The sequence below is a fragment of the Mobula birostris genome, chromosome 7, assembly GCF_030028105.1.
Source record: "Mobula birostris isolate sMobBir1 chromosome 7, sMobBir1.hap1, whole genome shotgun sequence".
Taxonomy (NCBI): Eukaryota; Metazoa; Chordata; class Chondrichthyes; order Myliobatiformes; family Myliobatidae; genus Mobula; species Mobula birostris.
The window spans coordinates 15,967,678-15,979,690 of record NC_092376.1 but is presented as its reverse complement, the minus strand read 5'-3'; the positions used below and the strand labels follow the sequence as shown (position 1 = coordinate 15,979,690).

At 43.4% G+C, this 12,013-nt stretch overlaps 1 protein-coding gene across 3 annotated transcripts in view; it reads right to left on the bottom strand.

The window, feature by feature from the left end:
- Nucleotides 1–12,013, bottom strand: part of LOC140200022 (uncharacterized) — an 80,782-nt gene that overhangs the window by 19,287 nt on the left and 49,482 nt on the right. For 2 of the 3 annotated variants that reach the window (XM_072262653.1, XM_072262654.1), the window contains exon 10: nucleotides 11,383–11,439. The exons of the other annotated variant lie outside the window; for it this stretch is intronic. In XM_072262653.1, coding sequence (XP_072118754.1) covers nucleotides 11,383–11,439 — 57 coding nt within the window. The remainder of the gene's footprint in view (nucleotides 1–11,382; nucleotides 11,440–12,013) is intronic. 3 annotated transcript variants of the gene reach the window in all.

The following is a 12,013-nucleotide window of genomic DNA, read 5'->3' as shown; positions in this document are numbered from 1 at the left end:
TTGTGGATTGGACTCTGTAGTTGATGTTATGATGTTTCTGGTTTCTGATTACTCCTCAGTTTTTTTAACTAGTATTTTGTGCGATTTTGATTGGGTGAACACCTGCTCACTTTCCGCTCTCGTCCTTGTTGATCTTAATCTACCTCGACACTCGCAGTCAACCAACAGCACAGCACTAAATTGAACTGAACTGAACTAAACTGAACATCCTAGACTGTTTTAGTAACCTTTTGGTTTGATCTTTTATATTTCACTCATTTTATTTTGCTGTTTGCATGATTTGTTGTTTTTTTTGTGCATTGGGTGTTTGATGTTTTCTTTGAACAGGTTCCATGGTGTTCCTTTGTTTTGTGGCTGTCTGTGGGAAGACAAATCTCAGGGTTATGTACTGCATACACACTTTGAAAATGAATCTACTTTGAATCTTTGTAAAGAACTAGAGGACAGGCTTTATTTATTCCAAGGACAGTAAGGGACTGAAGCTTACTATCTGAACGAGCTTCTCATCGCATTCAAATAGTACTTGGACGCGTATTTGCAAAGTTGTGACCTGCAGAGGACAGATGTAGAACTGGAATTTGGGATTAGAGTTGCATAGGGGGTGCTACAGTAGCTTAGCAGTTAGAATAAAGCTATTACAGACTGCGGGGTCAGAGTTCAATACTGGCACCGCCTGTAAGGAGTTTGTACATTCACTCCGTGACCACCTGGGTTTCTCCAGGTGCTCCAGTTTACTCTTGCAGTCCAAAGACATACTGGTTAGTAGGTTATTTGGTCATTGTACATTTTCCTGTGATTGGGCTCGTGTTAAGACCAGAGACCATAATTTATAGGAGCAGAATTAGGCCATTAGGTGGAAGAAATTTCTTGGCATTTCTGTTTAAATGTGCCTGTGTAGCATATACGGGCTATTGGACAGTCCATGGCTGATCCTTTTTTCCCCTCCTTGGCCCCACTCCCCAGCCTTCTCCCTGTAACCTTTGATGCCTTGTCCAATCAAGAACCGATCAATCTCTGCCTTACATACACCCTACAACCTGGCCTCCACAGCTGCCTGTGGTAACAAATTCCACAATTTCACCATCCTCTGGCTAAAGAAATTTCCCCACATCTCTGTTTTAAATGGACGCTCCTCTATCCTGAGGCTGTGCCCTCGACTCCCCCACCATTGGAAACATCCTTTCCACATCTACTTTGTCTAGGCCTATAAGATTGCCCCTCACCTTTCTAAATTCCAGCGATTACAGACCCAGAGCTATCAAATGTTCCTCGTATGATAACCCTTTCATTCCCGGAATCATCCTTGTGAACCTCCTCTGAACCTTCCCCAATGCCAGCACATCTTTTCTTCGATGAGAAGCCCAAAACTGTTCACAATACTCAAGGTGAGGCCTCATCAGTGCCTTACAAAGCCTCAGCATCACATCCCTGCTCTTGTATACTTGTCCTCTTGAAATGAATGCTAACATTGTTAGTTAAATAGGTAGGCTGTTGGAAAGTGCGGTTCAGTGGGCCAGAAGGTTCTGTTCTACACTGTATCTCTAAACAAAGAGACAAGGTTTGAAAACAAGGATAAGGACTGATATTGGTCTGTTTTTTTAATCTCACATAGTCATAAAGTCATAGAGCACTACATCACAGAAATTTGTCCTTTGGTCTATCTGGGCCATGCCAAACTATTCTTCTGCCTTGTCCCATCAACTTCATCTGGACCATATTCCTCCACACTCCTCCCCACGCTTGTACTCATCTGAACATCTCTTAAGCTCCAGCATGGACTATTTGGGCTGAATGATCTGTGGCTGTTCTACCTGTACAAGCTCTTTGTCGCATCCAAGTGATACCTGGATGTGTATTTGCAGAGGTGTGACCTGCATGGGACAGATCCAAAGCTGGAGGTTGAGATTAGTGTTACAAGGACAGACCAATCCCCTATTTCACAATTCTAATCCTAATCACTGATCTACTTTCTGCAAAACAGATGCATCCAGATTATATAAATAAAACAAAAATGACTTGTTTGTTTAACACAATTGTCATCCAGAGCATCACTAAAATCAAATCCATCAGCACCTGGAAAGGAAGAGGTTATAACTATTGCAGATTGCTCCATAAAACATGCTCTCACTGAATTTAGTTGCAAAGAGGCTTTTAAAGTGTCCATTTTTGTTGCAGAAATCTAATGCCTGCCAAGATTTTGGATTATGTGATTCTCAGATTGGACGAGTTCCAGCTAAGTGTCCAGTTGGCAGTGACTAATCTCAAAAATGTTCCAACCATCACCACAAGGTCTTGGAACCACAGTTTAAGCAGCTCAGTGCTCTCTTTTTCTCATGACAAAATTGGCATTCATTTATATTTTATTTATTTAGAGATATAACCCTCCCAGCCCAGCAAGTTTAAGGGGAAAGGGCAGAAATTTAATAGGAACCTGAGGGGCATCCTCTTCACCCTGTGCTTAGAATGAGTCACCAACGGAACTGGCTGAGGCAAGTACATTAGCAAGATTTCAAAGACTGGCCCGTATCCCAGTTCAAAATGGACACAATTTATGAACCTCTGCATCTGTGGGATAGGAGCCGACGAGTGAGCCACAGACACCCAAAGAACCAATGCTCACTACAACTGATAACCAGGGATATGGAAACAACAGGAATTCTGCAGATGCTGGAAATTCAAGCAACACACATCAAAGTTGCTGGTGAAGGCAGCAGGCCAGGCAGCATCTGTAGGAAGAGGTACAGTCGACGTTTCAGGCCGAGACCCTTCGTCAGGACTAACGAAGGACTAACGTTAGTCCTGACGAAGGGTCTCGGCCTGAAATGTCGACTGTACCTCTTCCTACAGATGCTGCCTGGCCTGCTGCCTTCACCAGCAACTTTGATGTGTGTTACCAGGGATATGGGCTAGCGGAGATCACTCAGCTATCTGGTTGGCTGGGACCCAGGGGAGACTAGTGGCCAGCACAACTGGTGATGAAGCTGTTGTGATGACCTAACCTCCCGGCTCAGCGAACAACACTACAAACAAGCAGCCAACCCAAGCTACAAATCTTCTCTTTCATTTAGACCATGAGATATGGGAGCAGAATTGGATCATTTGACACATTGAGTCTTTTCCACCATTTCATCATAGCTGACCTATTTTTCCTCTCAGTCCCAACCTCCTGCCTTCTCCTCGTATCCTTTCATGCCCTAACTAATCAAGAATCTGTCAACCTCTGCATTAAATATACCCAACCATAGAACCATAGAAACTACAGCACAGAAACAGGCCCTTTGGCCCTTCTTGGCTGTGCCGAACCATTTTCTGCCTAGTCCCACTGACCTGCACACGGACCATATCCCTCCATACACCTCCCGTCCATGTATCTGTCCAATTTATTCTTAAATGTTAAAAAAGAACCCGCATTTACCACCTCGTCTGGCAGCTCATTCCATACTCCCATCACTCTCTGAGTGAAGAAGCCCCCCCTAATGTTCCCTTTAAACTTTTCCCCCCTCACCCTTAGCCCATGTCCTCTGGTTTTTTTCTCTCCTTGCCTCAGTGGAAAAAGCCTGCTTGCATTCACTCTATCTATACCCATCATAATTTTATATACCTCTATCAAATCTCCCCTCATTCTTCTACGCTCCAGGGAATAAAGTTCTAACCTATTCAACCTTTCTCTGTAACTGAGTTTCTCAAGTCCCGGCAACATCCTTGTAAACCTTCTCTGCACTCTTTCAACCTTACTTATATCCTTCCTGTAATTTGGTGACCAAAACTGAACACAATACTCGAGATTCGGCCTCACCAATGCCTTATACAACCTCATCATAACATTCCAGCTCTTATACTCAATACTACGATTAATAAAGGCCAATGTACCAAAAGCTCTCTTTACGACCCTATCTACCTGTGACAACACTTTTAGGGAATTTTGGATCCCTCTGTTCCACTGCACTCCTCAGTGCCTTACCATTAACCCTGTATGTTCTACGTTGGTTTGTCCTTCCAACGTGCAATACCTCACACTTGTCAGTATTAAACTCCATCTGCCATTTTCAGCCCATTTTTCCAGCTGGTCCAAGTCCCTCTGCAGGCTCTGAAAACCTTCCTCACTGTCTACTACACCTCCAATCTTTGTATCATCAGCAAACTTGCTGATCCAATTTACCACATTATCATCCAGATCATTGATACAGATGACAAATAACAATGGACCCAGCACTGATCCCTGTGGCACACCACTAGTCACAGGCCTCCACTCAGAGAAGCAATTTTCTACCACCACTCTCTGGCTTCTTCCATCGAGCCAATGTCCAATCCAATTTACCACCTCTCCATGTATACCTAGCGACTGAATTTTCCTAACTAACCTCCCATGTGGGACCTTGTCAAAGGCCTTACTGTAGTCCATATCGACAATATCCACTGCCTTCCCTTCATCCACTTTCCTGGTAACCTCCTCGAAAAATTCCAACAGATTGGTCAAACATGACCTACCACGCACAAAGCCATGTTGACTCTCCCTAATAAGCCCCTGTCTATCCAAATGCTTGTAGATTCTGTCTCTTAGTACTCCCTCCAATAACTTACCTACTACTGACGTTAAACTCACCGACCTATAATTTCCCGGATTACTTTTCGATCCTTTTTTAAACAACGGAACAACATGAGCCACTCTCCAATCCTCCGGCACTTCACCCGTAGACAGCGACATTTTAAATATTTCTGCCAGGGCCCCCGCAATTTCAGCACTAGTCTCCTTCAAGGTCCGAGGGAACACCCTGTCAGGCCCCGGGGATTTATCCACTTTAGTTTTTCTCAAGACAGCAAGCACCTCCTCCTTTTCAATCTGTACAGTTGCCATGGTCTCACTACTTGATTCTCTCAATTCCATAGATTTCATGCCAGCTTCCTTAGTAAATACAGACGCAAAAAACCTATTTAAGATCTCCCCCATTTCCTTTGGTTCCGCACAAAGCCGACCACTCTGATCTTCAAGAAGACCAATTTTATCCCTTACAATCCTTTTGCTCTTAATATACTTGTAAAAGCTCTTTGGATTATCCTTCACTTTGACTGCCAAGGCAACCTCATGTCTTCTTTTTGCTCTCCTGATTTCTTTCTTAAGTATATTCTTGCACTTCTTATACTCCTCAAGCACCTGATTTACCCCCTGTTTCCTATACATTTCATACAACTCCCTCTTCTTCTTTATCAGAGTTGCAATATCCCTTGAGAACCAAGGTTCCTTATTCTTATTCAATTTGCCTTTAATCCTGACAGGAACATACAAACTCTGCACTCTCAAAATTTCCCCTTTGAAGGCTTCCCACCTACCAATCACATCTTTGCCAGAGAACAACCTGTCCCAATCCACGCTTTTTAGATCCTTTCTCATTTCTTCAAATTTGGCCTTCTTCCAGTTCAGAACCTCAACCCTAGGACCAGATCTATCCTTGTCCATGATCAAATTGAAACTAATGGCGTTATGATCACTGGAACCAAAGTGCTCCCCTACACAGACTTCCGTCACTTGCCCTAATTCGTTTCCTAACAGGAGATCCAATATTGCATCCCCTCTAGTTGGTCCCTCTATATACTGATTTAGAAAACTTTCCTGAACACATTTTACAAACTCTAAACCATCTAGACCCCTAACAGTATGGGAGCCCCAATCAATGTATGGAAAATTAAAATCCCCTACCACCACAACTTTATGTTTCCTGCAGTTGTCTGCTATCTCTCTGCAGATTTGCTCTTCCAAGTCTCGTTGACTATTGGGTGGTCTGTAATACAATCAACGTGCCCTCCACAGCTGCCTGTGACAATGAATTCCACAGATGCACAACTTGCTGACTAAAGAAATTCCTTCTCAACTCCATCTTAATAAAACGTCCCTCCAGTCTGAGACCGTGTCTTCTGTTCTTAGAATCCCCCACCATAGAAAACATCCTCTCCACATCCATTCTATTGTGGCCTTGCAACATTCGATAGGTTTCAATGAAGTCACCCCTCATTCTTCTGAATTCCAGTGAGTAGAAGCCCAGAGCCATAAAACACTCTTTGTATGATAGGCCTTCCAATCCTGGAATAATCTTCATGAACTTCCTTTGAAAGCTCTCCATAGTACTATTGATAGTAGTATTCTACTAACACTTCTCTGAACAACTATGAATTACTCAAATGACTTTTATACACTTCTAAATGACGAGGTCAGTATTCCTTTATTAGATGCACCATCGAAGGAGTCCATTTGGCCAATCACATTCATATCGGGACACCAAGCTAACTCACCTGTTCCGCCCAGTTTCACATTCAGACTCAGATTCAGATTACTTTATTTTTCTCGATGAAAGGGGTGTTGGAAACCACTGTTGTTTTTTTTTTAATAATACTTTTTATAAGATTTGTACTTTTTAACAAATTCATGTATTTTCCCATTCACTGGCAGAAAGCGATATAGCAGCTAAACTAACGATTTATCACCTTTCTCATTTTTCATTGGCTAAGTATTAGGACATTACCCATGTGATGTAACTGTTTTAATTATGTAGCCTAGTAACTAGTTTATTCCTATCTAAGGAACGTCTTACCTTATCCATAAAAGTGATAGATTTTTGAGAGGTGCCATCTTGGCTCCTGTATTCCTTTGTCCCCTCTTGGCATTGTTTCTCAGCTCTTTATTTAGTTTGCTTAGTATTTGTATGTTTGTTTGTACACTTGAATAAACTGAAATCTTGGAATTCAAACTGTTCATCATTCCTGATTCCCGGAAAAACCATAAGGATCAGAAAATAAACATCCAACAGGCATAAAGAGAGAATGATCTGAATGGGAGGGGTTTTGGATATGTTGCTTTTCTGAGGCAGCAGAAATGCAGAGTCCATAGAGGGGAGGTTGGTTTTATGATGGACTGGGTTGTGTGCACAAGTCTCTACAGTTTCTTGCAGTTGTCTTACCAAGCTGAGATCCATCCAGATAATTGAGACTATTGTTCATAATGCAAGATCAACACTCTGAACAAAAAGGCTTTTCTTCCAAATTCAGTGATGTTTCTTGGCTAACTAAATGCTCCCACAGTGACCTGATACACTCCAATTGTACATGAACATACACACTCAGCAGCCACTTTATCAGGTACACCTGCTTGTAAATGCAAATCTTTAATCACAAACAAGAGAGAATCTGCAGGTGCTGGGAATCCGAGCAACCCACACAAAATGCTGGAGGGACTCAGCAGTCCAGGCAGCATCAATGGAAAAGAGTACAGTCAACGTTTCAGGCTGAGACCCTTCAGCCGGGCCGGAGAAAAAAAAGCTGAGGAGTAGATTTAAAAGATGGGGGAGGTAAGAGAGAAACAAAAGGTGATAGGTGAAACCGGGAAGGGGAGAGACGAAATAAATAGCTGCGAAGTTGATTGGTGAAAGAGATACAGGGCTGGAGAAGGGGGGAGTCTGATAGGTGAGGATAGAAGGCCATGGAAGAAAGAGGTGAGGAGTACCAGAGGGAGCTGATGGGTGGACAAGAAGATAAGATGAGAGAGGGAAAAGGGGATGGGGCCTGGTGAAGGAGCGGGTGGGGGGTGGGCCATTACCAGTAGTTCGAGAAATCGATGTTCAAGCCAACGGGTTGGAGGCTACCCAGACGAAATATAAGGTGTTGTTTCTCCAACCTGAGTGTGGTCTCATTGCAACAGTACAGGAGGCCACAGATAGACATATCGGAATGGGAAGGAGAAGTGGAATTAAAATGGGTGGCCCCTGGGAAGTCCTGCTTTTCTGGTGGACAGAGCATAGGTGCTCGGCAAAGCGGTCTCACCAATACAGGAGGCCAGACACAGGAGGCGATACCAACAGACTCACAGGTGAAGTGTGGCCTCATCTGAATGGACTGTTTGGGGCCCTGAATGATAGTGAGGGAGGAGGTGTAGGGGCAGGTGTAGCACTTGTTCCACTTGCAAGGATAAGTTCCAGGAGGGAGATCAGTGGGGAGGGATGAATGGACAAGAGAGTCGTGTAGGGAGTGATCCCTGTGGAAAGCAGAAAGTGTGGGGGGCGAGAGGGGAATGGAGTTTGTTGGTGGGATCCCATTGGAGGTGGTGGAATTCTGGAGGACTATGTGCTGTACACAGAGGCTGGTGGGGTGGTAGATGAGGACAAGAGTAACCCTATCCCTAGTAGGGTGGCGGGATATTGGGACAAATATTTAATCAGCCAATCATGTGGCAGCAGCTCATTGCATAAAAGCATGCAGACATGGTCAAGAGGTCCAGTTGTTGTTCAAACCAAACATCAGAATGGGGAAGAAATCTGTCTGTGGAATGATCGTTGGTGCCAGATGGGGTGGTTTGAGTATCTCAGAAACTGCTTATCTCCTGTGATTTAGTTTGGAGACCAATACCAGGCCGTGGAGGGAAAGAGTGGGGTTGAGGGATTAGTTTGGAGAATGATGAGGCAGTGGGATTAGTTTGGAAACTCACAGGGCTATGGGAAAAGATAAGGGCGATTTCACCCATAGTCTGTTCAAAATCCATGTAAGCCTTGTCCTGTTCCAATCGCTCTTCATAAACTTATTTTTCTGCACGTTTCACTTTAGTCACACAAATGGAATCCAGATTATCTTATCTTATTCTGGTCTGGTTAAAAAACCTTTTCTGAGGCATACACGGTGTTTGGTTTTCCATCTCAAACACCCTACTCCATCAGGCAACAGAACCCCCTGAAACAAATTTGGAAGGTGTCCTGTATATACAGTAGGTGATGAAAACTGCACACAGTACTCCAAGTTAGGCCTCATATAACATCTCAATTCCTGTACTCATGTACGTCAAAGCATACAGTGAAATGCATTATTTGCATTAACAACCCACACAATCTGAGGAGGTGCTGGAGGTAGCCCATAAATGTCACCAATTCAGGCGCCAATATAGCATATCCATAATGCTTAGCAGAACAATACACAGCCAACAGACAATTTAACCCCTTTTCCACCCACACACACAAGTGGGCCTTCAACCACAGGCCAAGCCACATGAGCATCTTTGTTACAGAGTACGTCCCACAAACAGCAGAGAGATAAATGATCAGCTCATCTATTTTTGTCTCTACTGTGGAATAAATACCGTACATGGTAAGTTGAATAATATTATCTGTGGCCTAGAACGAGTAAGTAGGAAACAACTTGTTAGAGGGGAAGAAATGTGATCTAAGTGACCTTGACCATGGAATGATTGTTGGTGGTTTGAGTATATCAGAAACCGCTAATCTCCTGGGATTTTCATGCACAGCTGTCTCTAGAGTTTACAGAGAATGGTGCAAGAAACAAAAAATAAACATTCAGTGAGTGATAAGTTTGTGAATTGTTAATGAGAGAGGTTAGGGGAGAATGACCAGACTGGTTCGAGCTGACAGGAAGGTGACAGGAACTCAAATAACCACATGTTACAACAGTGGTGTGCAGAAAAGCATCTCTAAATGCACAAGTTGAACTTTGAGGTGGATGGGCTACAGCAGCAGAAGACCGTGGACATACACTCAGTGACCACTTTATTAGGTTCAGGAGGTGCCTGATAACGTGGCCACAGCGTGAATGATAGAAATGATTCGGTTTAATAGTTCCAGATCAGGTCTCTGCACGTGTAAGGTCAAATAGACTGCTGTTTGATTCTATGACATAATTGTATCAGGCAAAACAACGCTTTTCAGATTTGTTGCATTAATGGAAGCTTCACATAATTCAAAGTACACAAAAATTAATTAAAATTCTTGCATTTCTTTTTTTTGTGTGTGTCTGTGTGCATGAGAGTCTGTGAGTATGCGTGTGTGTGTGTGTGCGTGCATGCGCGTCTGTGCATGTGTGCGTCCGTGATGATGTCTTTTTCGTGGCTTTTACAAGGCGCGGACTGAGAGAGCTACTGTGTGGCGCGCCACTCTTCACACAGACATTTTCGCAGTATTTTTCCCTTTATTTTACGAGGTCAAGTTGCGATCGCGACACTCAATCCCACATGGATGGAAAGCGTACTCGAGAGTGGACCCAACTGGTTTCGAACCCGGGAACCTCCGCTCCCGGGTCTGGTGCTGATGTCATTGCACCACCAGCCAGCCCAAAATTCTTGCATTTCTAATGCAGGTTGTACCAAGAATTCCAGTGTTTATCGACTGCCGAGTGTGAACTTGGATTTTTGCATAGTAGGGGTAATGAGGGTTGTGGGGAAAAGGCAGGTGGGTGGAGATGAGTCCATGGCCAGATCGGCCAAGATCTTATTGAATGGCAGAGCAGGCTGGATTGGCCAGATTGCCAACTCCTCCTCCTATTTCTTATGTTCTTATGAACTTATATTGAACACACAAGTCAATATATTAGTATCTTTGTCTCAGAATACATTCCACAAACAGCACAGAAATAAAACATCAGCTCATCTATTTTTGTGTCTACTGGATGTGGTATAAATGTTGCACATGATGAGTTGAATAAAATTATCTGTGGCTGGGAGAGAATAAGTAGGAAATAACTTGATACAGCGGTTAAAAACCAAGGAAGGTCAACGCAAAAAATGGGTTCAGGTGTTAGAGGAAAGGCTCTCGTTATTCTAACGATATTTCAGGAAATTCAGGAATTTACTAACTGAGTGAGCCCTTCATCACATCTACTTGGATGTGTATTTGATGAGTTGTGTTCTGCAGAGAACAGAGCTGAACATTAGAATCCATGATGGCACTGGCGATATTGAGCGACATTTTGTGGGTAGCTCAGAAAACTATAGATATACTTCTGAACAAACTGCAATCAGCAGCCTGTAATCTTCTTTGAAGGAACTTACTTTTGAACCGTCTAAATGAACTAGTGATTTTACATTCTCCTGAAAGATTTAGTGAACTTGACTACCAGGAATGCAGGTATGGCACCTTGAAGTGGACGAAGGCTGACCATTGCCAGGCCAGACGTCAAGCCAGATTAAAGTGTTGAGGTCCGAGAGTGGAAAACAAACCAGTTTTGGCTACCCTGTGCCAGCCAAGGTCCCCTACCTGAGCCCATCCCATCTGGTTGCATTTGACCCATTACCCTCACTTCTTGCTACTACCACCAGACAGGAGGTGCAGGAGTCTTAGGCCCCACACCACCAGGTTCATGAGCAGTCATTGCCTTATAACCATAAGATGTTTGAGGTCTTTGTTATGAATGTGTGTCTCTTTTTTCTCCTGGTTTCTTTGTTTTCCTGCAGAGAAATGAATCTCATGGTTGGATATGGTATACATAATTTGTTAATGAATTTACTTTGATCTTTGGAGGTTGGGATTAGGGTAGCTAAAATAAAAATGGCAGAACAAATCACCAATCCACTTTCTTCAAACCAGATGAATCAGATTATTCAAATAAAACAACACAGACCTGTTTGTTTAACAGGATTGTCATCAAGAGCATCTCTAAGATCAAATCCATCAGCATCTGGAAAGGAATTTATAATTACTTCAATTTGCTTTATAAAACTTTCTTCCATGATTCCTATTGAAGGACCTTGACCTGAAACGTCCACTCTTTATTCCTTTCCATAGATGCTGCCTGAACGGCTGAGTTTCTCCAGAGTTTTGTGCATGTTTAGGGAGTGAAATGGGGTAGTGGGGGAGCGATTGGGCAGTGGGATCAGTTTGGGGCCTAATATGGGGCTACTGGGAGAGTGCAGGGCAGTGGGATTAGTTTGGAGACATTCAGGATTATTGGACAGGGTCAGGCAGTGGGATTCATTTGGGGATTGAAATGGCTGTGGAGAGAGAACAGAGCAGTGGGATCAATTTGGGGACTGATTCAGGATTATTGGAGAGGGTAGGACAGTGGGATTAGTTTGCCGATTGAAAGTGGGCTGTGGAGAAAGAATGGGACAGTGGGATAAATTTGGGGATTGAAACTGTGCTGTGGAGAGAGAGGGGTCAGCAGGATTAGAACATTTGGCTCATCTTGTCTCTACGTGGATTTATATTTCACGTAAACCTTGTCCTTTTCTAATCCCGCTCTGCAAACTATT